This window comes from Corvus hawaiiensis, chromosome 21, assembly GCF_020740725.1.
Source record: "Corvus hawaiiensis isolate bCorHaw1 chromosome 21, bCorHaw1.pri.cur, whole genome shotgun sequence".
Classification (NCBI taxonomy): Eukaryota; Metazoa; Chordata; class Aves; order Passeriformes; family Corvidae; genus Corvus; species Corvus hawaiiensis.
This window is the reverse complement of record NC_063233.1, coordinates 1,680,537-1,707,559: the sequence shown is the minus strand read 5'-3', so window position 1 is coordinate 1,707,559 and position 27,023 is coordinate 1,680,537. Positions and strand designations below refer to the sequence as shown.

General features: G+C 40.7%; 1 protein-coding gene and 1 non-coding gene across 4 annotated transcripts; both read right to left on the bottom strand.

The window, feature by feature from the left end:
- Positions 1-85: 85 nt before the first annotated feature.
- RC3H2 (ring finger and CCCH-type domains 2) lies at positions 86-26,591 on the bottom strand. Of its 3 annotated transcripts, none has more exons than XM_048325333.1 (21): positions 26,517-26,590; positions 19,151-19,447; positions 17,671-17,788; positions 16,987-17,220; positions 15,945-16,120; positions 15,648-15,848; positions 15,136-15,268; positions 14,777-14,895; positions 14,291-14,403; positions 13,396-13,704; positions 12,408-12,622; positions 11,019-11,446; positions 10,428-10,598; positions 9,166-9,321; positions 8,683-8,896; positions 8,431-8,515; positions 7,828-7,909; positions 7,296-7,430; positions 6,624-6,731; positions 6,066-6,214; positions 86-5,451 (listed from the first exon to the last, which is right to left on the bottom strand). In XM_048325333.1, exons 2-21 carry the CDS (start codon positions 19,379-19,381, stop codon positions 5,253-5,255), a joined length of 3,576 nt encoding a protein of 1,191 aa, XP_048181290.1. In that variant the 5' UTR covers positions 19,382-19,447; positions 26,517-26,590; the 3' UTR covers positions 86-5,252. The 3 variants fall into 3 exon arrangements, with proteins under 3 accessions (XP_048181290.1, XP_048181291.1, XP_048181292.1); XM_048325335.1 differs by having other exon boundaries at positions 5,331-5,451; positions 6,085-6,214; XM_048325334.1 differs by lacking the exon at positions 9,166-9,321 and having other exon boundaries at positions 26,517-26,591.
- LOC125336894 lies at positions 15,356-15,469 on the bottom strand. Its single transcript, XR_007207879.1, has one exon. It is a non-coding gene; the product is annotated as a small nucleolar RNA SNORD90 (small nucleolar RNA).
- Positions 26,592-27,023: the final 432 nt, after the last annotated feature.

The window sequence follows — 27,023 nt, the reverse complement described above, 5'->3', positions numbered from 1 at the left end:
GAACGGCACCGGCCCCGCTCCCCCCACGGCGGAATGGCCCCGCTCCCTCCGCTCCCCCCAGCCCGCACTGACGACAAACTGCCGGTTAAGGTGGACAAATAATTTTTATTCGTGCATGCAAATACATGTCAATACTGCAAACTTCTTCCATCGAGTCTCTCAAACACCGAACCGGGATGCTCTATCCGTGCCCAGCCAAAGCTACAACCTCTGCACGTCAGTGCTACAGCGACACACGGGCCCCGCCGGGGCCCCCCTACTCTAACACGAAGGGAAACATTACCATTGGGAATCAAAACCGAAATAAACGGAATAGAATTTACTCCCCCATATATCCCCATTTCATTTTACAGATTTTTTTTTTCTTTAAATTATAGTTTTAAATAGAAGCTGAGAATGCGCCATAAAAATGAGCATTAAATCCATCGTAGCGATGGTGCCTGCTTTATACATGATGGGTGTACACCATCTTTTATTTCATTTACATTTCAATCGAACAATAGATTTGCAAAGAAAATGTCTAATACAGACGTAAAAATATTCACACTAGAGCTTCACAATCGGTTGTACAATTGACAAACAGGCCTCTTTTCCCAAACTTTCCAGCTAAGCAAATTTATAAAATGTAATCAATGCAACAAGAAAAAAAAATTTTCTTTAAAACTTCCAGGGAAAAGAATACGCAGTAAACAGTATCAATGCGACAGCAGATGCTGCAAGCTAACCACAATACTTCGGAGTGGCTGTACAGTGGGTATGTGCAGTACAAATCAAAGCCACGTGTGTTGTATCACAACTACTGTATAATGTACTTGTTTGCCCAGCTAAGAAAACGCATGCATTCCCATGCCTTGGGTAACGGAGATCTACTCTGGAGAAATCCATGGGCTATGTGCAAATGACCTTGGCTTTTGGCAGTAAGAAACGCAGCCAGGCTCTGCTTTATTTCAGCTTTTACAGCAAAATCTTGAGTGATTAAAAGCTTCCACAAGCATCCTTAAATAATGGGCTGTAGAATTATGTTTGGGCATTGGGCACTTTGATTATTCAGATTTGTTTCATCTCATCAGTGACAGTTTTGGGGTTTTTTTTCCCCCCTTGTCCTGCTCCCTTGCCAGCAAAGAGATGCAGGGGGATGACTACTGCCAAAGTCAGCTGTTCATTTATACTGGGAAATTGGGTCATTTAAAAAAGCACATTTATTGTGTTCTGCTTGCAGAAGAGGTCCCTCAATGAGAGGGAACTTCCTAACTAAGGGATTAAACTAAAACATAAAAATGGACTTTTACATCCTATAGATCATCTGATCATTTCTCATTTTGTTACACTCTCAAATTCAACACCTTCCTTTAATACCAGTCTAATAATTAATGAAAAGTCTGTTCACAAATATGATCAAGGAGCTGCTGGCAAATACAGTGTTTATGTACAGCAACAGGTACAACTTGACAACTTGTGCTTTAAAAAAGCAAACAAAACCAATGTTTGGAACTATTCTGAGTTTAGATTGAGTTTTATTTTAAGCGTTCTTTCCTCAGCTGTTTCTGACCACTGTGCATTATTTTGTACCTCATCCAGCCTAGTACACTATTATACAAGAACAGCATTCAGCTCTTGAGTACAGGAGAAATTAAAATTTCAATCGAGTTATCAAAGCACTAAAACCTTCCAAATTAGACTTCTACAAAGAGCTTAATTAAGAGCTTATTTAACATAATCAGCTGTGTACAACTGTTTTCTTTTTCCTAAATCAAATGCCAAACTTTAGTGTCCCTGTACTAGACTACCAAGAACCAACGCCAGTTTGCTTTGCAAAGAGTCTAACCTTGCCTTTGAAGGGTCTAGTATACATTCTACAATGCAAAATCTGCATAAACTCTAAGATTCATTTCTTGTCACCTGTTTACAGGAACAAAATATCAGTAGCAGGGCAATCACTCTGCTCTAAGTATATGTTAAGAATGTACAGATAGTTACTTTCTCACACAAGCATTCTCCCAGCACAAGCATTAGTCTCTATTAAGACCTATGTGGGAAATGAGGCAAACCGAGGAATGAATCCAGGTAGTGAGGCAACACAATTAACTTAGATACTAATAATTCCTGTCTCTCTTGCATGTGAAATCCCTGCTGTACCCCTAATGGGGAAAAAAAAAATTAACCAAACCAACCCAAAATGCTTGTCCAAGCAAAGCAAAAGAGCCAATCTCTTTCCCCGATCTGCTACGGGCCTTCTTTTCTGACAGCTCAGTAAGTTAGGCCAAAACCTAAATGGGCATCACTGCTATTGACACACAAAGGTAAGTCGCTCTCTCTCAGTGTCAGAAAATAAGCCCTTCCATAGCCCAAAGGCACCTGATTTACAACTAACAAATGAATACATACTTATTTGTAAAGGGTCAAGGGCTGAAACTTCAACAAAGAAGGAAGCCAGAGCCAGGTGTTCCCAGCTGCAGCTTCTTCTCCCTGTCAGGGCACTGGAGGGCATTAGTTTCATGGCAAAAACCACACAGTCAGTGTTAAAACCGTAAGACAAAGCTGGCATGCTGTTAAACCCCCAAATAATTCTTTTGCCTGTCATTATAGGTTAAAAATTCAACTAGAAAACTCTAGCCTCAGTTGAGAACCAACTTTTCATATGAAGTGTATGGTCATCCTAGAGAACTGCTCTATCACGGGACCTCCTGCTGCAGACAAGAGTCTAGAGATACATTTGTTCTTAAATATGCCAAGACCTTGGCAGGAATATGTCAGGCTAATGTCATTTCACTGGACAAACAGGCAAATGTGTGTAAGCAGCTTATCCCAACCCCCTCCAGCAGAGCACAACCAAGTTTTTAAAATTGCCATTTTAAAATTAAAAAGTTAAGGTAAATACACAATCAATTTATGTAGTATATATTCACCCTCAGATCATGCTGAAGATGTTCTGTGGAGTTCTGGTGCACAGAGGGCTCTTTCCCTGAGGGCAAATAAGGACTTCTCAAACCTCTATATTTTCTCTATTTTTGTAACAAAATAGCAATTTAAAATTTAAAAATCTTTTAAAAAAATTACATCACCTTCAACATGGAAGATCTCACTGTTTAAATATCCATGAAAGAGACATACTTGTTTGCATATCTGTTTTGGAATTACATTGTACAGCAAATAATAGTATCTCAGAAGCATTTCAAAAGTAATATAAATTCATATTTACAGAATGGTCTTGGTATAAAATATACAACAATCATATTTATGTCTAGCATTCTAAGTTAAAGTTAACATCAATAGGAAATAAGTTAAGGTGACAAAGGTGGTCTGGTTCTTGTATCCATTCACTTCACGTAGCGAGTGAAACGAAGCATCAGTCTAACCCTAGAGTGAGGTGGCACTGGCTGGAGAAGGTACAGCAACAGCCAAAGGAAACTAAGAAAAGACTACTTGACTGTTTTTCTACATACATTCCTTGACATTGGAGTATTAAATAGATGTGTAAGATCTTCCATACTGACACCAGAATATCAAAACTAACCCTTGGATTTGCAGGTATATTTACAACATAATTATTTCATGGACAGGTTCATTAGGAGAGATATCAAACACCAATATGTACTTAGTCTAATCAGTAACCCTCAGGGAAATGCCAACCCCCACCCCCCAGAAGCGTGCACAAAACAGTTATCAAAATCTTACCCGACCACATAGCTGTGATTTTGTAAAATAACAACTCAGACGACCAGTAACATGATCCTCTTTAAGCATTTTGCTAGCAGGAAAAGCCCTTACATGCAGTACACCTGGTGAAAGATCAGCTTGGCTTAAAATATTCCAGTACAATTTTCAGAGTAAACAACTTCACAGAAGTTAATAAAAACATAAAAAAATGTAAAACTTGTCACAAAGAAAAGTAAGAGGACAAACAAGAAGATAGTAATCATCAGGAGGGAGAGTCCTGCTTTCTTAAAAGAAAAAAAAAAAAGTGGATTTTTAAGCTTCTCAAAAAAATATGCCCAGGGCTCTAATTCATATGCATTTATGAAAACCAAATTTCAGTTGACATGTCTGACATGATTCTCAGTCACCTCTTATCAGGGCATAAATTCATACAGTTTTCAGTTCTCTGAAGGTCAGATAATGCTATCTCATTGTATTTTCAAGGTCTTTGAAAGTAAGTTGCCACTGAATAAACAAAAACTAAACCTGAATACAAGATTATGATTAACAACATTTAACAAAGGTAATTACAACCACCTTAAATTCCCAATAGTTAGTTTAAATTAAAAACAAAACAGTACAAAAAACAGCAATACCATCTTGTTAGTCAGTGCAAACACTAGATACAGGGTTTTCAAAGGAAAGCCAAGAGCACCTGATACTTTTTGCCAAGTCATCTGGATCCTATCATCTCCAAGTTGAGAACTATTAATGAAAAAAAGAAAAAGAAGAAGAAAAAAACCCAAAATTGCTGTTACATTAGTGCATAACCTCTCAAAACTGTTGAAAATTTTTTCATGTATAGCTTGGGGAAATCAATACCTAGTACATTAGCTGGAGGACTTAGGCACTTGATTTACTTCTGATAACTTTACTTGGACAAGTAGCCTGTGTATGTGTATCTACAGTACTAAAGCAGAAACTGGGGGGAATGGAAACCAAGAGCTGCAGCAAAGCACTGCCCCACAGACCTGCAAATAACGCAGCAGTGCAAAGCTAATGGTGTGTTAACCCTGTAAAAGCCTCAAGTCCAAATCTCCACCTCTCAGTCTTCCAACAGGAAACAATACTCCATGCAAAGTTCCACAACTAAAGAAAAAGCAGCTGCAACAAGACACAAGTTCTTCTCTCGTGAAACAAAATAGAGACAAATAAGTTAGTCTTCCTTTCACTAGATGTATCATCGTAGGATCCTGCTAGTTTAAATAACTGAGTTGTTAGTTTTCTACAGAAGCCATTTTCAACAAGAATGGCTCAGATACCGCACCGGATTGCTACAAACTCATAAAAAGCTGCTTTAAGCTTAAGTAAAACAATGTCCAAATTCCATTCATTTGTGGAAAGTGAACGCCTTACCCTACTAAAGTAAGTTTTTTTTTTTCTTCAGAATGCTAATGCGAGAGGGGCTTGAAGTATCAAAGAGTCCACAGGAAATGCATGACCCCAATATTATTTTTTTTAAAAAAAATATACATTATATAATATATATTATATATATAAAAAGCTAGTGTAAATGCTTCCATGGTGTGGTCACAAGCTGGAAAGATGAATGCCTTTCAGCTGTTAACCATCCTGCCATTTGCAACAGGCTTTAAAAAGTCATTTTTATCCTCAGACATAATGTGAGCAGTTTTCAAAATGAGGCTGCCAACACTGACTGATGTGCTGATGGGCAGGCAGCTTGCATTGCTAACAGATGTTGTGATCGGCTGACTGAAGCAAGAAGTTACGGGCAGGATTGTTTTCTGCTCCTCCCTGAGGAGAAAAATAAGTTACACAAATATTAAACAAGGACATGCACAAGTATCCGGAACTGAATTGTGTGCATTAAATAAATACTGGCATAAACTTATTTTTAGCAACAGGCTAAACATCTTCCTCTGGAATGGTATGCTTGAGATGTTAAAATAGTCTGCCTCATTTTCAAAGGCTGCTTTACTCATTAAAGACTACAGAACATATAAACCTAAAATAGTGTATTTCAAAATCTACCCCTCCACGGAGATTTGTGCAAACAGTCCGCCATTTAACCTTTTGAAGTTTTTCTTAATTTCTGTTAACTATAAAAATATTCTGCATTTTTTGCTTACTGACTGTGAAAGGTATTTTGAACAGCTGTGACACGTTTCAGTGTGTACGATTACAACGATGCAAACGAACAATGGTACCAGCCTGGGACTTTCAGCTTTGTGGCCTAATTCTATTTCTTAACAGGTTCTTCTCACTCCACCATGTATAAACAATGCAGATTGGTCTAATCCAAGTCTGAGCAGGTACGTAGTTCATCCTTATACAATCATGCTTCCACTATTCTGATGCTGCTGTTTGTCTAACATTGGCAGACACTGCTTTTTTTGTCTAACACTCACAGAATCACAAGGTCTTCACCTAAACTTTGTCTCTTCTGTTCCATAGATTCTTTCTGGTGCTGCTTTAGCAGATGCCCGTTCTCTACGGTTGTTCCATTGAGCAGCTGATCCTCTTGGGAGCTAATCCCTAGCTGTATGTCCAGAATCTCCTACAAGAGAAAAGAAGAAATGCCCATCAACTCTGTCCTTACCAGCTTTACATTTTCCTATTAAGTTCCACTACATTAAGCTAATGGAAACAGGAGTCTAGTCATAAGACTCCTTAATTTTATGTCATACTATTGGAATGTCTACCACATTTCACTAAAGGAAAAGCCAATTATTCAAAGATGGCTGTGAATGACAAGAGCAATATAAACTGTGAGCTGTTTTTAACTTCACTAGTATTAACTGCCAGGTATCTGAGTGAGAAGTACAAGACCCCAAGTGTTAAAATAAGGTAGATATTGGATGTCATTACTAGGACTAAAACCAAAAGGCTTTACTTCCAACATACTGATCTACAAGGACTAATGAAAGGATCCAGCGATCTCTTTAGACACAGATTTTTGTACTCACTTCTATCTGTTCACCTTGCCCATCAGGTTCGTCTGTATCGAGGGCTGACAGCTCCAGTTCAATGTCTCGGTCTGGTTTTGTGTCTGCACAGTCTTCAGGATAATCAGTCTAAAAAAGAATTAATATGTTCTCTAAATATCAAGTTGGCTTTTCACCTGCTTCACACCACACTGGAATATTACAATGAAAACAGAAGATGCATTTCTAGCACACAAGATTTCTACAATACAAGAGAGCTAGTCAGACAAAAATGAACTTCAGCCATAGACAACATAGGATACGAGGCTAAATCTAATCCCAATGAAGTACTGTAACAGAGAGACAAAATGAATGCTGAAGCAGAAATTTGAATAAAGTCCACTGGCAAAATGTTTAGATTTATAACACATACAAGTAAGACAAAAACTAATGATTGCATGAAAATGATTGTCACTTTTTTCCCACTTTGTAAATGCATGTTTGGAGCAGCAGCACAGCAGGTGCACCTGCCTAATCTCAGGGAAATAACTGAGTGCAACAACAGTGACTTAACTTGCACAGAAGGCGCTACAAATATTTGGGAGTGTTAAAATTAAAACTAAGTTTCAACTCTTAGTTAAAATTCATGCGCTTCTGTATATATATAAAAACACCCTCAAAGATTTGTTTCATCCCAATTACCCCTTTCTTTACCTCACCATTCCTCAAATCAATTTCCTTGCTTAAAAGATTTAAGGTAAGACGACTGCCTTCATCTAGAGAATTCCACTTCTGCTGCATGGCAAGGGCGTTTGCCTCTCTCTGAAGGAGTAAGGAGTTGCTTTTGGCCTACGGAAAGAAACAGATCAGTTACCAACCACTACACCTAAGCCATGTGTGGTCAGATGGCAAAATAACCCACTCGCAAAAGCACAGTTCCCTTGCTAGGTGGAGAACCATGTGTTCTTTTAATGCACTGCACTTACTTCTTTCTGCATTTGCTGACATGCATCAGATACAGCACTTTCTCCCCAAAACAGCCTTCCTGATGCCAGTGGAACAGCTCCTATTAGCAGTCCTACTGCAGCACACCAAGTGCTGCAGGACTCGTGTCTACTTTAACTCTTACTGATCATTTTGCATTTGTACTGTTTTCCAAAAGCTACACTAAGAAAGTGTATTTAAAAGCACTTTACTAAACAATTTTTAAGTTAAAAAACCCTCATGGTATAACAACTGGTCTTACCTGCTGTAATTCAATACTCAATAGATCTCCAGTGCTGGAATGCTTTCTGTGACCAGACAAATCTGTCACTATGAACCTGTCCCTTTAAAAGAAAGAAGGCAAAGCTAGGAATTAGAAACAAGTTCTCTAAATCAAACATCCCATAACTTCATTAGTCAATCAGTGTTAGATTTTTGGACAGAAACTAGATGTGATTAAGACAATGTCTTCTTCATCTTCACTGTGGCTCATAATACCTCAAGGCATTGTATGAAGCAAACATCCTTATTTTACACATGGGTAAGATGTGGCAAGAAAACCTGAAACTCCTCAAGATTTTGACATGACAACTTGGCAGCACCTGACTCCAGTTCTTTGATAGGTCTCTCAAGGGATACACTGCTAGTAATTGTGCACTGTTAACTGCATTAAGTATTAAAGACTACACAAGTTTTAACCTAGTTTTTTCCAAGGCTTTATGCTGGATAGGTAAGAAGTCTTTGACTTTAAAATTAGGAATGCCTATTAATAGACATTCCAGATTCCCCACACACACACTGAGGACTTTGAAGAACTGCAAGCTACAGGAAAAGCTGTGAACAGAGCTCGAGAAGGAGTCCGTACCGTTCTGCATAACGTGCTGAGGAAGCAGAATCCGAGCCATAGGCACTCCATCTTGAGTCTACAGCATTGACATAAGGAACATAATCTGTAAAAGAATTAAGATTCACCATTCACTATCTTCTCTTGTCTTCAGTGGGGTACACATATTCCTTAGCTCTTTGTATTTCATAGCTATAGTCAGCACAAAGAGGATGAAATGCTCACGGTGTGTATGAATGATGAATTATTGTCACACCAAGCCTGTACTAGTACCTGATACACTGATGGGCTTAGTAGCACTTCCTTGGGAAGCAGTGGCCTGGATCGGATCTGTCGTGTGATAACCTGTGCGGGATGACCTGGAGATTGCACCCCACTTGGAGATGATCGGTCCATCGCTGAACGGGATTATAGGATCCTCCTCCTTTGCCCTTCTCTGCGTTTCAAATAAATGCACTCTCCTTTTAACATCCCCACTGTCCAAATCCTACATATTCAGGAGACAGAAGATACACGGACTCATTAGAGGTTATGCACATTCTTCAGCTGGCCAGTAAGTTTCTCATTATTGTTGCCTATTTACAAAACTGGGAAAGGATATTCCAAACAACTTCAAATGAGCAGAACTACTTTAAAACACTAAAAATAGAAGCTATCACCTTTTTTTTTTACAAAAAGGCTGGTTTAACCAAACAGAAGACACTTCAGCATGTAAGGATCATCACACTAATGAGAGAACATGCAGAAAACCCCTACCATTAACACGGCATTGGAATTGGCAATCACATCCTTGGGCTCTGAGTCGATAGCATTTATACAAGAGCCAATAGTGCCACAAGACCACGGTGAATAGTGAGAGAGATGGTCTTCCTCAAATTTAGTTCCACTCAAATCACTGACACTCTCTGAGAACTACAGAAAAGGGAATAAATAAGCAATGAATAATAAAAACAGGGAATTCAGTTTTAAAATGAGAAGATAATTTAATTAAATAGCAGTAAATGTATCTCGAAAGTCAATCAAGGAGTTCCAGCCATATTCAAGACTTGACTTGGGGACAACATAACCTGTTTTGGCAAATTTTAAACCAGTGCCCCTGACAGTTGTCAGAGGGCAAACTTTGCCATACAAACAACTGCCTGGCCTGCCAAGATGAGAGACAGGAATCTGTGTTAGTGTCAGGTTTCCTTAGGAAAATACCTACAGCAACTTAGCTGAGAGGAAGCCGTGTGTTTTCCTTCAACGTATTAGCCAGAGGTAAATAGAAATACAACTTACAACCCTCTAACCTGGGTAAAAATGACTGAATCCTGATCCACCTTGAATGCATGCATAAGGCACTTCAGGTACACCTACAAGATCTGTTCTGAATAATCATTCTTAACACCTCAAATACCACCAAGAAAACTGTCAAACCACAGCTAAGAGTGCCTGGCACAGTGGTTTTCAAACTAGTTTCTTGGATGCATCTAATTTAGAGAGATAAAAAAAACCTTGAAGTATTTTATTCTTTCTTCAAAAGCACACTACTGCTGTTTCTTGAGTTCCCATTCTTCAAGACTTATACAGAAGTACACAATGTCCTACCGATGTCTTTTACCACTTCTAAGGGAACGCATTCTTTGGGACTTGATGAGCACTTGAAGTTTGCCTCAGGCTACTCATCAAGTAAAAGCCATTTGGAGTATCAAAGGCAATGTATTTTTTAATGGAAAACACAACTGCTGTTCCCTACACAAAACCATGGAGGTTCAAAAAGTGAGTTCAATAAAGTTACATTTCATTTAGTGAGGCTGAATTGAATCACTTCACTTCTTGACCTTTCTTCTGCAGTCATGTTTAGCATCACCTTAGTACCAAATTGAATGCATCATTATTAGGTATCACCTTCCTTTTGCTAGAACTTTAATTTAATTTTATGAACAATAAGTGGCAGGTAGAAAATCTTTACTAGAAATACTAAATGGCATCTTACAGAAACAGGAAGGGAAAATAAAAGAGGTTTTTTGGCTTCCCACCTCTGTGCTGAAATCTACACTGAAGAGAGGAGAAGGTGGTGTTGGAGATGGTGTTGCCATAGGAAGTGTTGACGATACCAGAGGAGTTTTCTGTGTGTGGTACTGGGCCCATTGCTCCGGCTTCCGTCTCAGCTGCTCATCATAACCAGTCTTCAAATGACCACAAGGCTCCTAGAAAGAACAAATACAGGACTGGATATTCCATCACACTCTAATGAGGAGGCAAATACTTGCATGGGACACACTTGGATCCCCAAATTTCCTTGGGTCTGTAATCCTCCATTGATATCACTTGAAGACTTTCATAAGAATTTGTAGGCCCATGTATGGCAACTCAAATCTTAAATATACAATTAATTCAAGCAACATGCATGGGCATTAAAGAGGCAGAGGGGCTCTAGTCCTGATGCAGATTAGAATGGTCTGTTTTGCAAGCCCATTTTAAGCTTAAAAACAAAGCACGAACTTCGTCCAAGTCACGTGTCTCGACCACTGTAATAAACAGCTCTCTGCTAATTGTTTACCAACTTTCCAGTAATGACCTTCAGAAGCAACTCTGCATAGAGCCTTTCCTTCCTGGCTCTCACTTACCCTTGGTAAAGGCACGGTCCTCTGCTCGTTTGGAGGTTGACAAGCCACAGAGTAATACCCATCCAGAGAGTTGTACCTCTCCCGTAATGATGTCTGATAGACAGATGAGTGCATCACATCCATGGGAGGTAAAGAATTGCTCCTAATAATATCATCTCGTGGGTACATCTGTGGGCGCCAGATGCGCCTGCTGTCATAAACTGGAGCATACATTCCAGAGGGGACAGGAGGGACTGGTCCATACGGCTGCGGAGGAGGAGGTTGGTAAGGAGAATTCAGTCGATCTCGAGGGGGAAATGTACTGTAATGATCGGCATATGGCACGGAAGCAGGTGGGAGGGAGGATTCTGGAACGTTATTGGACCTCACAAAGCGAGGAACACAGGGAGCCACACCAGCTGGTACTGTTGGAGGTGCTGGATAATACCCTTAAAATTGGAAAAAGGCATATTTAATACAACCACAAATGACCAAGAATTTTACACCTTGTAGAACTGTAAATAGCACTGATAAGCACCTTTCAAGAATGAGGAGTCGCACTTTACAAACCTCTTACTGACCCCTACCATGTTTCTGTTAAATGTAATTTCAGGTATGACAACCACACTTGCAGATGCAGTGCTGGCCTTTCACCACCTGGACCCAGTTTGGAAAATACTGCTCCTACGTGCTACGGTGTAACTATGTAACTGAAAACACAGGATCTTAAGCAATTCTTTATATAGGAAGTTAAAATAGTTCTCTCTAAAATAAAAAGCTATATTGCTACAAAATAAAAAGTCTATAAATAACCATTTTACACTTGACTTATTCCTCTTTTGAGAGGATTGCCTGAATGCCTCTACCTTTTGAGAGCTTGTGAATGACTCAGTGCTGTAAACCACAATTGTTTGCTTGAATATAAACATGCACAGTGCAACCCAAAAAGATAACTGGAACCTTCTGAAAACACTTGAACAAGCACAAAGACGTGTAAGCCTCCCAGCAGAAGCATGCTATGTCTCTGAATCCTGCCCATGGATACCCTCACAGATAGGCCATGGCAAGAGCAAGCCTAAATAAAAGCAATTAAATGATAACAAAGGAAAAAGTAGATGAAAGACCTTGAGGTTCAAGTTCTTCTGGAGGCCGATGTGTAAGCTGTGTAACATACAGCACACAGAGACAAGAATCATCAACACTGGGAGCAAACTGCAAGTCCCTCACATACCCAGCAATTAACAAGATTAGGATTCCATTAAGTGAAGATTCGGCTGATATATAATAAAAATAAAATAGACATTGACAAAACAGATATAAAATATTTCTGTCTGTCCATATTTCTCAGTATTTGGGCTTTTCCAGACGAAAGCTCAGAGCTGTTTTTTACTCAGTGCTCATCTCACTCACCTGTCTGTGGGTACTGTGGAACTTCATATGACAGCTGAGTCCTGGGATCTTGGAAATATTGAACATTATCAGAATGTGGAGGGTAGACGGGTACTCTGGGAACAAACGGGCTGGATTTTGGAGGCACAGAATTAACTTCTGTTCCAATATTAGGAGGACCAGCTGAGGTAGCTGCTGCCTGGCTTACAGGAGTCTTGGGTGGAGAACCAATTTTACTGAAAAGAATTACCAACACATCATTAAGCAGACCTTCACTTATTTCAGTTAGTCACCTCTTCATGTACACTCCCATGTAACATGGAAATTTGGGCCTTGTCATTTCCTCTGGAATTTTGTTTTTCATACCCCAAACTGGTGCTACATCTTAGACTTTCTCCTAGGAGAACTCAAAAGCAGACGTAAATGTTTTGATACCCTTTGTAAGTGTATTCTGGTAACGACAAAGGCTTTGAAAAGCTGTTTAGAGACTCAGTGTTTCCTGTAGAATTATCTATGAAGTTTTAAGTGAAAACCCCAAAACTAGAAGGTTTCTAGGAAGTATGCTTTGTGCATCCTTCTTGGCTTTAGGAAATGTAAAATTTTGAGTACAATTTATTGCATGTAATAACATATTTGTATGTAATATGTACATAATTTATTTGTATGCCGTAACTTCTTATTTTTATGTAATAACCCAACAGTAACTAAGATACCAGGCTGAGAACAACTGAATACAATACAAAGGGAGATATTTACCATTTTGTCCAAACTGCACATAAGTAATGAACAGCTAAAACAACAGGTGCTGGCTCTGACACCCTGAACCCACAGGCTTTGTGTGACTGTGCCTGCACTGCAGTGCAAGGCGTTACACAGCTCTGCAGCCACTGAGCACCAGCAGTTACTGCAAGCCACTACCACACTTCACCTGTTGGCCACCCACAAACTCCACGATAATCTGAAAGCAAAATGTTCTGTTTAATTGTCTTGATGTAAAAAAGTCACCTACTTTTCAGGGAGTGATTCTGTGGGGGACCCAGAAGTGTTCTGGCCATTGGCTCCAGTCTTCCCTCCCTTCTTGGTGTTCTCCAGAGCTCTCAGGGAGGTGTCTGCACAGCGGGGGATCAGCTGGGGAACCCCAGTTTCTAGATTAGCTATTCCATTAGTACTTGGCACCATCTTGCCCGTTGCCTCAGGGCTTCCTATGACAGAGATCACGTTGCCCGTTGTGGTTGAGACAGTGCTATTTACGCCAACCTTATTTAGAAGGGGGAATGTTCTCACTGTTGCACTAATTTTTTTGTTCCTCAAGCGGTATCTACAAACAAACGTGCAAACACACAAAAGACAAGATGGTATAAAAAGTGCTTATTGTGAAGTTTAATGGATTTGCAAAACTAGCAAAAAGAAGAGAATGAGAGGAACATGACACTGAAAAATTACACTTATTTTCAACAACTGGACCCAAGATCATCTCTCCTCTTGTAAGATCCATTTTGCAGTTCTTTGAAAATGCATTTGGGTGAAAACAGCTTCAAGAATGCAGAGCTGCATACTGTTCAACAACTCAGTTTATTCCTTAATAAATTAAAATGTAATTAACATTCTCTCTTGTAGGTGATAAAATCAATCCCTGAGAGACACTGAGCTTAGACTCAGTTTCAGAAAAGGAAATTTTACCTCATATAGGGTAAAACAAAAAAAACCCCTGGAATTAGTCTGCAGACATTGCTTTGCTGTACCTTCCATTTCATATAAAGAATTGTTACTTCAAGAGAGTCACAAATCCTTCCAAATGAATGAATGTATGGAAGAGACTGTTTTCAAAAATCTCTGTAGATTGCTTGGATTTAGATTAAAAGGAGGAAAAAAAAAAATAAAAGGAATAAGTCTCCCACACTCACTTTTCAAGCTCTTCCTGAGAATGAGCAAATGTACAGTTTGTTCCTCTTGGGCACCCCCCTTGCTGTCGAAGGTCTCGGCACATACTTGTTTTGTATTTGCTATTTGGTTGTGGCTTTAAAAAAAAAAACAAAAAAAACCACAAGACATTCCTCTTACCATCTATCAGACGTTCACACAAAAACAGGCTTAAAATACAGAAAATACATCCATGGTATGTTTTTACATTTTGCATTTTTAATCAGAAAGACAAGGACATTCCTTGTTGAGGGGATAAGTTGTCCTTGTATGGATTTCACTATGGCCAGCTCTGCTGCATTCCATATTCACAAATACTAGGTTCTCAAAATCTGAATGCAGCAAATAACAGTATCATCAATTACTCCACAGTAAAGGCCGTAAATATTTCACATCAGCAGTAATTTTTCAAAGTTGCATCTCCCAGAAAATGTACATTAAGATGTAATGCCGTGATCAAGTCTGGTTACCTGTGGAGTTTCATGGCCTTTTCTACTGTAATTCTGAATGAAATCCACCAGCCCATGGACCACAGTCTTTACAGCGACCATTGCATTTTCCAGCTGCTCCCACGTTGGAGATGCTGCATCTAAAATTATTAAAAGCAGGGTTGTCACTCTGCCAATAATCCCAGCAGTATCAGAAATAAGAGGCAAGTCTTGTATTACTTTATAACACCAAGTACTAGGACAGAACTCGGAGAGCCCTGAAGAAGAGTTTATTATGTTAGTGGGAATTTCAAAACCAGGAATGGAGGTTATCATCTTAATAATTAATTTTGCTAGATATGAAGAATACAAGAAAAGTTTAAAATGCTTGATTTGCATACCTGGATTTGGATCTATGTTTGCCAGGAGCTCTAAATGAGGCCTCAGCCTGTTTAGGTTTGCAGGATCCCCCGTGCGCTGCAAGACAATTGTCAACTCTTGTACACTCTTAGCAAAAGATTCTGGAGATTGAAGCTGAAAATAAACAGAGCATTAGTGTGCTGCATCTTACAATGTAAATTACTGATCTTAAAAAGATATTCATGACATTGGTTCCTAAAGGCAATATATAGTGTCTTCAGATGGCATACAGAGAGGATCAGTGGAGAGAAATTTTATTTCTCAACTCAGAATCTGCCCTATGAAGCTTCATCATAAGACACCAAAAAGTTAATTAAAGTACTTCATATGATGACTGTGCTACATCAGGGTAAAAAACTTCAATCTAGTTTTAATTAATATTTGGTAGGACTACAAACAAAAAGTTAATTCATGGAATTCTTTGATCTTTATTGTAACATCTAATAGTCAAAACGAATCCTACAAAGATACTAAAATCTTCCCTTCAACAAACCTTGTCAATAATGGATTGCATGTGTGATTTATGTGCCAGGTCTCCATAAAGAAGGGAAGACCACTGCTCTGGTGATATTCGAAGTCCTGCTTCCATGGCAATGTGAACAATTTGGGCATCGTGTTCTCTCCGCAAAGCCTCGTAACTCCGGAACTCTTCTTTAAGTTGCATCAGAGAAGAATCCTCATCCCTTTTAGTGACCTAATAAATAGTAATAGTTAAACACTCCTTCTTTAACAAAAAATCTCCATGTCCATCATAAAAAGCACAGCACAAACCACAATACTGGTGTTTTACCTTAAAGCATGATGCTCTATACAGTAGCTGCACAACATGACCAATGCTTGTTTTAGAGGCCTGAGGAAATCTTGGTTCCAGCCTTTGCACAACAAAAAGTACCAGAACTTTTCTTGAGAGTGCAGAGCCATCTTCCAGTGCCAGTAATACAAGTTTCAGTGCCTCCTCTTGCATAGCTTTAACACACAAAAATGAAAGTTAAATATATTGCAGAAAACAGCAAGGCTACTGGATTTGAACAGATAAGCAGAAGCATCTGAATCATCTTGAATGTAACTCCTTAGTGCTTTTTATCTTACTAAAAGAAAGCATTTCAAACTTCTAAAAGAAGTTGCTAGTTTAGAAGAAGTATTTAGAATCACTCTAAGCACAGCAAACCTAGAGCTAAGACTAACTTTCAGTAATAAACACATCAGTAGTGCAGTTTTTATACTTTTCTCCACTGTGCAGTCTTGTAGCCATTGTCCTTTTGGACACCTCATCAGTGCCACACCATGAAAGTATAAAATAAATATGGGAACAGTACTGGAATGCTATCAACAGTTACTGGAATCAAGAGAGGACAACTTCCATTTTAAAGGGAATTTCCTTCTTGTTTCTGTGCTTGCTTCAGCAGCATTCTTACCTATGAATTTGTTAGAGATATAAATGTGATCATTATAAATTTCAGAAGTATGCTGCAGCTGAGGTTAGGCTGATTGTATTGACAGCTATTCAATTCCAATCACAGGCAGCAGTACAGCCAGCCTGCTACACTTACACTGCATTACAAACTGTGCACAACACGTGCTTACTGACCCCTCTTTGCCAGGCTTTTTGAAATACTTCCTCCCAGTTTCAAAGAACATTTAATGGAGGGGCAGGGGAAACAACCAAACACTTTAAGCCAGCAGATTTTACTAACATTTGGGGGAATTTCTTCCCCCCTTCTCCTTTCTTCCTGGCAGAATATCTTTAACTGAACAGAAGAAATTTCAAAAAAATTTTTGTTCAGAAAAGGTACAGCTAAATATATTCTGTTGCAGATGTAGAGGTCCCTTACCTGGTCCTAGAAACTGGCACCCTCGTGCCCTGACAGCAGCCCAAAGATTGGCAGAAAGCTGCTGAGGATTTTGGTGCTGCAGGATGAGTTCTGTGACAGTTCTCTCTCCCAGCGACCGAGCTGCCCTCATGGCTCTGACCCGACCCTCCTCCTCCACCAGCTGACAATTCACCAGTGTCACAAGCTTCCTCTGCATTGGACGGCTCAGTGCACTCTGATTCAGGCTTGCAACACCTTCAGAGAAAGGGATAAAAGGCTAAGCAGTGCTTCTGATCAAATTCATCTGAGTGAGACAAAAAAATGTCTAACAGTGTATGTGTTTTTCTAGGACTTGGATACCAGTCACAGGTACCTTCCCTTCTCTTAGGCAACTCTGTGCAATTCTTTATCAAAAAGAACTTAAATTAAAATCTTAAACTGACATCAAAGCCATCCTTTGGGGAAAGTTCAGCTTTAGTACAAAGTTAGCCCTAAGGCGGTATTATTAAATAGAGTATTTTGTAAACTTAAAATAAAAAAAACCACAAACAAGTGTCACAAGTGTGAATAAGCTTTTAAAGACACAAGGGCAATTTTATTAGAAAAATTAGAGTATTATCTCACTGACATTTACAATCAGTGCTGAAAACACAATGCTGTTAAAAGCAAGCTACATCAAAATTCCACTGTTCAGCAGAGACTCACCTTTTCCTCCACTTAATGGCTTTAAGTAGAGTGCCAAATCCTCAACACATTTCTTTGCTACTTCATAATGTTTGTTCTCTCCTACATTACTCAACTTTACTGTCTGATGATCAGGTACCTAAAAAAAATGCAAGGGGAAGGAAGGGGGAGAAGAATTACATACACCTGGCTGACCTCTCTGATGGTACCCACATCACCATTAATTACATAACACTGCAGATGTGCACTGCTCTGAGAATAGGGAAACACAGGACCCACTCAGGGCACGTACATGGCATAAGGAACAACAAAAAGGTCCCAATATGAGGATTAGGGGGATGAAAGATGGTTTTTGTTATTACTCAACACTTTAAAAACAGAAGTAGAGTAGAAAACAATAACCAAAGTCTAAAAAATGAAGAACACAAGACTTGAGAAGGTGATCAGCACGATTTACTACAGACACATAAAGGAAGCTATAAGACAAAATTAACTAACAAGAATATAATAAAGCAAAGTTAAAAAATAATTTAAGCATCATTTGGGCATGCTGAAATCTTCCAAGGGAAGAAGCAGGAAACTTAACTAGGTGGAAAAAACCTTTAAGTAGAATAACAAGGTCAGATAAGGAAAACGGAGGGAGTATTAGTCATAATAAATTAATTGTTGGAAATACATTGCAAGAAGTTAGGAGACCATGAAAATAAATGTTGTAAGATCAAGGCAGTGATCTGACACATAAAAAAAATGAAAGGAACACGTGAACTTGAGAAACAAAACTGCTCTGACATAGTGTTATTGCCAATAGCTGTGTCAAGGTATGTGATAGGACATTAAAAAGCAAAGTAAAATACATCTTCTTACTGCATCATCAAGGTGTTAGAGAGAGAGTAACATGAAAAAGCACATGAATCAGCGTAAGGGGAACAGACTTATTTAGTCTCCATAAAGCGCAGTACTGATTATATAATCACTGTTTTGCCACTGCTACGAGACAGCAAAAGGAACATTCCTGGCCTGATTAGCCAGTGTCTGCAAATGCAACTGAAAAGCCATCATCAGGCATATTTTAAAAAAAAAATTATACACACACACTTCTGGAACTTGTTTAAACAGCCACTTCCAAACATGTGACGTTTAGAAACAAGATTTCTCACAAGGCTATGATGAATGAGTGCAATCTGCAAGTTCACTCATTCTACTGACAGTTGGGACAGATAATTGTCTGTTTCCCAGCAGGGATTTTACTCCCGTCACAGTTCAAAAGCCTTTTAAAATCAGAATTCAGGTTACAATTAGAACACGTTTTCATTTTATGGGAAGATGGTTCTGAAATGGTGCAGGTGCTTTTAGAACATGTATGGACTCCTAGACAGTCCAAAGCTAAGTCTTACCATTTATTTGGGCTAAAATGAGGAAGGAAGAGCAGCACACGTATTGCAACTGGCATGGAAAAGGTAACAACACAAAGTGGGAAAACAAAGAGCTGCTTCAGTCATACCTGGGCTCCAACCAGCTGGAGGAGTGCAAAGTTTACAGGAAGCACATCGATGTCTGTGTTGATGGCAGTCTGGTCAAAAGGACATGCCTTGCGATGGAGCTTGTTCAGGCAGGTCTTGCACACGGTGTGAGAGCAACCTAAGCTGATGGGTTTGTGCACATTCTCATCAAACTCGTTGTAGCAGATTGGGCAGGACAGAAATTCTGTCCACTGAGCTGCCTGCACAGGCATTGTGGAAGCTGGACACTTGTTTAGCAGGCTAGCAGACCATTATTTCACTGTACTATGTTTTGGCAGCTGTAAGCGAATAACAGAGTATTTAAAACATGTTTTCTGGCAATTTAGAATAATTTTTAATTAAAAAAACAGACCAAAATTTCAATATTACAAAGAATAAAACTAAATCCTTATGCTGAAGTACTCGAAAACCCCAACTCTGTGTTAGTTTAACATCTGTACCAAAAAAGGCTCATGAACTAAATTAATGCAGACTACCGTAAGTTTAACTTATTATAAATGGCACTAAAGGTTGGTTTTATTTTTTTCTGGGGGGGTGGGGTGGTTTAAAATGTTATTTTCATTTGAAATGAAGTGAATGCCTTCCTCCTGCAGATCTTATTCAGACTTAATCAGACAACAACCCAAACCCAGCTTTGCCTTTTTAAAAACACATTTTCTGTAAAACACAAATCAACTAACAAAAATCAAGAACCATAAGAAAACACTAAAAGAATGAGAGACTAGTTTTTAGTTTTATGATCTCTCATGTTACTTTCACCTTTTCTCGCAAGAACTGGAGCACTCAAGGGCAGAGATTGCTGTGTGCAATTTTGCTTTTCACGTCTCTACCTTACACGTAACTATGTCCATGAACTCACAGCAAGAAAATCTTTGATGTATGTCAAATCCAGGTATTTAGGACAAAACCTATGATAAGGCAAGCAATAACTTCAGTTGGCTTCCTCATTTCTTCAAACATCTCACTCTGTGCCGTAGTACCAAACAAATTGTTTACGTAAGTGTATTTCAAAGAAAACATGGCTTTATGGACGCTGTTCTTCTATTTTATATAAATCACATTCCTGAAAAAGGTACCAGGCCTAAGCAGTTCATCGAAACCGTTCTCATCCAAGCTCTCGTCATCACGATTTACATTCAGAGCTCCACCCCGGAGGGAACAGCCCCACCCTGGGCTGTGATGTGCCACTGTGTTGGCTCTCTAGGCAACCTACAGACCAGTTCGGTCACTTCGAGGCTATGAACAAGCTTGTTACAAATGCAAATACACAAATGTTTTAATTACATGCTTAGCATTCTATTTTTTCACTCTGATGACAGAAAAAAGGTAATTGTTCTGAGGAAGCTGAGATCTCCCCTCTGTGTTCAAATTCAGAAACTCCGTACTGCAATTCCATTGTTGGCTGTGCTATGGTTTAATTAATGCTAAAGTACCAGGCCATTGAAAGAATTACTAGAACACCAAATAGACTCTTATCTGTGGATGTATTTTATGTTAATTATGACCATCTGTTTAGAAATCCTATTTAGTACTATGAACATTCAGTGCCCTTTAAGTAACAGGATACTTGTACAAGATGTCCTTATCTCAGCGAGCTTTTCAATATTATGCAGCAATTTTTGCCCCAAATGAATTCCCATAGTAAAACACACCAAACTGAAAGTTGAACCTCTCAAAACCAAACTGCTGAGGTTATACTTTCAACATAAGCCAGAAAATTCCCATGTATTGGACAAATCAGATTTTCATCCGGCTTCTATCAAAGCACAATCAAAGCTCTAGCAGGGATGAACAAACACAGTCACCTTTAACATGCTATTGCTACATCTGTCTTTTAACCAAGGAAATTTAAAAGCAAAACAAATAAAAGCAAAACCAAACAGTGAGCCAACAGGCCTAGAAAGATTCCTCTGTTAAGAATCCCACCATTTCCTTTAGCACATCTGCTTCCCTTCCGAAACAGCAGGACAAGAGATGCACAGAACTGCAAAGCCTGTCTGTAAACACCTTCCTTAAAGCTTTTTGCAGCATTACCAGAAACATTAAGATACCAATACCAACATAACTGCTGACCTAGGGCTGATAGTGGTGCTTTTTCACCTGACTGCAAGACACAGGTAACAGCACAAACTAGACCACTCTGGGAAGTGTGTGACCATCATGACTCACACGGGGAAAAGTTTAAGAAGAGGCTGGTACACAGAGAGCACAACTGCTGGTATGTCACTAACGAGCTCCTAATAAACAGTCTCTATGTCCACACTGCTCATTAATTATCTCAAACGCAGGGATCTCTGCTCTGAGACAATACCCATGTTCGGTTTCCACAGCTGCTTCAGAGACTTGCAAGAAACCACCTCTCTGTTTATGAGCTTTTAAAATACAGTTGTTTTCCTGACCAGCATAGAAATGAACACAACAGATTCTTCAAGTGTGCACCACCGGTTTTTAAAGATCTACCTCTGGGTGCTTAATCATCCCAAATGACAGATTCTACTAAGCATGTGTTGACCTTCAGATTTCTTGACAGGAAAAAAAAAATCTAATTAAGTCAGCAAACAGCTGGGAAAAGCTCTCCGCTCCCAAAACTTCAAGCAGCCATACAGGGAGGAATCTCCATACTTTATTGAGCCTGCTAGCTCTCCTGCCACTCTTGCACCGCAGAGTGTAGGAAAACAATCTCACGTCTCCTAATTACCATGTCAACTCCTACAAAAAGCATAAGCCAATGTTTAATACATTCTTGCTCCTTGTCAGAAACAATGTATTTCAGGGATGTCCTCTTGAAGAACAAATTGCTCCAGCGCTCTAAACTGAGCAAACACAAGGAGGGGAGCAAAATAAAGAAGGTATATTAGAAATCCTTTGGATTTTGTTTTTAACAGGCAGTACACTCAATTAGAACAATTACCCTTGGTCTGTCTGTTCATTCTGGCAGACTTTTATCTATCTCTACACACACACAGGGCTCCTGTTCCCTGTCAAAATAGAAGCACCCTGCAAAAAAAAATCCCAAAGAAATGGCAGATACAGAAACTGGCCAAACATACAAGGAAAGAGTCTGAAAAGTCATGGTAGTTGCTACTTAAAAGATCATTATGTAGTGGTTTACAATTAGTTTCATAGTATTACTACCAGAAGCAATACTTCAGATGACAAACTGAGAAACATAAAAACCAGTACAGCTGAGTAATTTTGTGTTTCTACTATAGTAGTATTTTCCTATTGCAGTAATGGCTGCAATGGATCAGAGTAACAATGATAACTGACTGATTTTCTCATTTTAGACCAGAATATCTGATGACAGGCAAAACCTCAAACCCTTCCTCAAACAGCTGTACCACTTACAACTGATGGAAGTTGTGAGATTTAGATGTTCTTATTTTGTATTAATTTACAGCTACCTAATCCCAAGACATTCTCTACAAGTAATCTAAATCATTATGCTTACTCAATAACCTCTGGACATGATAAATATAATTCAATTCTTATTTTCTGAAGAAGCCAAGCTTGGGTGATCACGCTCTTCTGTTAGTCTGTTCCTCTCCCACACTGCTCAGTCAGGGCATTTGCCAAAATGCGAGATAGGCAAGTTTCACCCCTTATCAAAGAAAGGGTTGAAGGCTTAACTCAGTTCCCCCACAGCGTCAGCTCTGCTCTGCTCAGGCTGACCCCATCAGGTCCCTTGTGGGCCATGGGCAAAGACAAATAAGCAGAGCTTGGATGAGAATGAGACATGGAATAATTCTGTCAATGCTGAACAAAGGGAAGTCTTCTCTACAGATGAAGGAAACGCTTGGAAAACTTGTGAAATTATATGGCATTTTCACAACTGAGGTTCAATTACAATCTTACTGTGGATTTAAGCCTAAATCTTAGAATTCAATTTATTTTTAATCACTAAATTAAAGTGTCCTTGATATTGCCTTGCTCTTAATGCTGACTGTGGAGATCACAGTATTTCCTCTTCTAAGTGATTTCCATTAAAATTTTTCATTTATGCAGATTAATGGTTGGTTTGCAGTACAAGGAGGCAACTTTTTCAAGCTTTCCTTCCTTAGTTACGTAGTTCTGAAAGCATCCTGACTGGGTCAAAAACTTACACATCCACATAATCAAATTATCAGTATTAACGTATTCTCTGGAAGTGCTAGAATCTTTTAATCATTTCTCTTCAACAGCCACCATCTACAGATCTAAAAAACTGGCTTCATTAAAGGCTTAGGGAAGGGCCATCCCAATAACAGCTTTGCATCATTCAGCTATGACGGCTTGAAATTAAAATAAATCCTCTTTACAGAACAGACTTACTTATTTCTACACTCCATAATATCTGTCACATGCAAATCTCTTTACATCATGTGAAAATTCTATATGTAAAGTCTTTAATGACCATGAAATATAGTATTTCAACACAATTATTTCACTGAACATTAATGCTCTTGTGAGTATCTGGAGCCCAATTCAAGTTCCAGAAGAGTCACCAATAGAAATCCTGTGGACAGACGAGAATCAAAGAGTATCTCAAGTGGGAAAGGACATATCGTGTCCAACTCTGCTTCTCGCAGGAGTATCTGACGCTAAACCACACGTCCGAGAGCACTGTCCAGAGACTCCTTGAGCTCTGGCAGACTTGGTGCCACAACCACTTCCCTGGGGAGCCTGCTCCAGTGCCTGGCCACCCTCTGGGGGAAGAGCCTTCTACCAATGTCCAACCTGAACTTCCCTGATAGCTTCATTCCATTTCCTTGTGTCCTAAGTATAGATCTGAACATTTACATGTGCCCAGACTACGTTTTGCAAAAACGCCTACAGGATTCTCTTGTTATCTGGTTTAAAAAAATCAAGGCTTAAATGCCCTCTGCCTCCTTAAAACATGTGGCTGAAGAGTAATTCCTATCAACAGGGGTACAACATAAATTTAAGCTCGTGACTGCCAAAGTTCACCCAGTTCAGGGTTAACTCCCCCCAAACCAACACCAGAGTCAGTGTATCCTCAGCAATTCACACCTGCTCCTCCCTGCTCAAGCCTTGATACCACAAATCATGTCAGTAGATTTTAAAAGTTTCCTAAATACTTATGTAATGCCACAGTGGGTTTTTCCTTGTGTTTCAGAGGCGTCCCTGAAAGGAGAGCCTGTCCTCGCCACCAGCCTGATACCAACTCAGCTTCTGTAAGTATTGACTTTTCAGGACTAACTGAAGGGCAAATAAATGAAAAATTTTCTTTGCCACTCAAATCAGTTGAACTCCCTCTGAATGCAGAGAAAGGGAACCCATTTCTAAGCAGGTCTACTTGGACACAGTTACTTCATGAAGAGATACAGTGTAGAACTCCTTACTCTTCAGTAATATTTTCAGAGAATAAGGACTTCCATGTATGGTTTAGTTCTCCAAGCTTTTTTTTTTTTTTTTTTAACATGACCTCCACGTTCAAACTATACATTTTTAGAAGAGAAATTCTGTATTCCAATATTTTAAAAACTATTTTAATGAAATACTAAATCTATTCTGAGATGTAGGCAAGAAAACAGAGGGCTCCAGAGGAGCTGGAAAGCCTTTTTAAAGGTTGTACAGAATGACTTAAGATACCCATGGACATATATTTTTTTCCTTTCCTTAGGGTTGTCCAGTCAGCAAGGAGAGACCCTGTACATTCATCCTATTAAAAGTATATAAAATATCACCAAGTGAAATGTAACATACTCCTAACAAATGCTACTAGCTATTACCATCTGGATATATTGTAAATATTTTATTTACTGTAAAGCAACAAAGCCTTAAATAAATGAGATCAACACTCACGACCTACGAGTTTACTTTGGGATATCTAAAGCACTGACCCTAAAATCTGTTGGAATTTAGTATTTTTGAGATAAATGGCCACAACCTCAAACAAGACAGAAACACAAGTTAATAAAACCACCTTTTCTTGGGGAAAGCTTTGCTTACAAAGCAGAAACAAGAAAAAGTTCACTAAAAAGGCATGAAGGTCTTGGGAAAGAGATTCACTACAAAATTAAGAATACAGTGTTTCATGGAATAATACTTATACCAGCAACAGAAGTTTCAATTTCTATCATTTCCACAGATGTTTAGGACAGACCAAAGGTCAAAGAATAGTATTTTGATTCAGAAGACTTACAGCTGTATTGGTTGGTTCTCACTTAAAATTAGATTTCTTCTGCCACAATTGCAAATTTACACCCTTGTAATCCAAAGGACTGTTTTTAATTTTGGGTTCATTATTATGATGTAGCTATAATGGTCGTGAGAGAACAACCACAGGAGAAGCTACAGGAACTACAATTAAACCCAAACAAAATCCTAAGCTTGCACGGAAGTGAAACAGGCCTAGATCAGGCGTTGTCCTGGTTGCCTGTCTAAACTTTGTCATTATTTTCTCTCGTTACAGATCCATACCATTCCCCTCTGAACCCTCAATGAACTGAAAACTCATCACTCTCCCACCACTCTGCTGGCCTTCCTGTGCTTTGTGCTGACTCCTACACTTAACTGGAAACCCTCTGTGCACCTCGAGCATCAGCAGAACCGGGACATGCTTTTCCTGTTCAGTTGTTTTGGCTTTGTTTAAGACGTTTAAAACATGACACGGTGGGTGCAGTCCTAGGATCTGTCTCCCACCACGACTCTCCTCCACCATTACCCTAACGCACAGCTCCATGAGTATTCCAGAGTGGGAATACTCATGGCTCCGGTGCGATTCTCCCCGGTGCCAGGGGGCATCTCAGCGCGGACTGTCCGGTGCTGCGGCTCCCCAAGGGGCTGCCGGGGAGGGGACCAGAAGCTCTTGCCTCCGTTCGCCGGTGCCGGGAACGCGAGGTGCCCCCGCGGGTCCCCCCGCAGCTTCGCCCCGTCCGCAGGCCGCTGTCAGCCGCACCCGAGCCCGGCCCCGCTCCCGCACCAGGCCCGGCTGCCGCTCCAAGGCCCGGCCCGGGCTCCCGTTCCTGGGCCCGGCTCCTGTACCCGGGCCCGGCCCGGCTCCCGCTCCTGGGCCCGGCCCTGGCTGCCCGCTCCCGCTGCCCGGCCCCGCTCCCGCCGTCATTTCGGAGCCGCCACCAAATGGCTGCCCGGGTCCCCGGGCCGGCTCCGAGGCCTTGGCGGGGCCCGCCGGGCGCCGACAGCCTTGCGGCCCCCGACGGGCCGCACTGGACGGGCTCAGCCCGACACCGCTCCCGCCGGGCTCCCGCAGCGCCGGGAGGCAGAGGAAGGACCGGGGTGGGTGATGGGGGGGGGGGGGGCGGGCGGGGCCCCGGCGGGTCAGCGCGTCCCCCGCGGCGGCCGCCCCCGCCCAGCCCGGTCCGACCCGTGCGGTGCGGTCCGTACCTGCGGGGCGGGGGCGGCGGCCGGAGCGCGGTCGGGCGGTGCCGGCCTCACGCGCCATGGGGCGGGCGCGCGGCCCGGCGGAGGCAGCGGCGGGAGCCCCGGCGGCGCCGCCTCATCGCGCTGACAGCGGCACCGCCGCCACGCCCCGCGACGCCGCTCTCGCGAGACCCGCGCGCCGCCCGCCGCACGTGACCGCGCGGAGGGAGGGAGGGGAGTTACCATAGAGACGGCGGTACAGATGCGCCCGTCGCACGGGCCCCGCCGCCAGGGGGAAGCGGGGGTCATAGAGACGACGTGACAGAGTGGCGGCCGGCGCCGGCATCGCCCTCTTGTGGCGCGCTTCGGTCAGAGCCGCCTCAGCGGTTCCTCGGTGCGCAGCGTTGCCCTCTGGCGTCGATTATTTATTGTCCTTTTAAATTTTAACTGATAACTTTCGTCGCTAGTGTCGATTATTTACTGTTGTTCTGTATTGCAATTGATGTCTTTATTACTGCTGGCGGTGAGGAG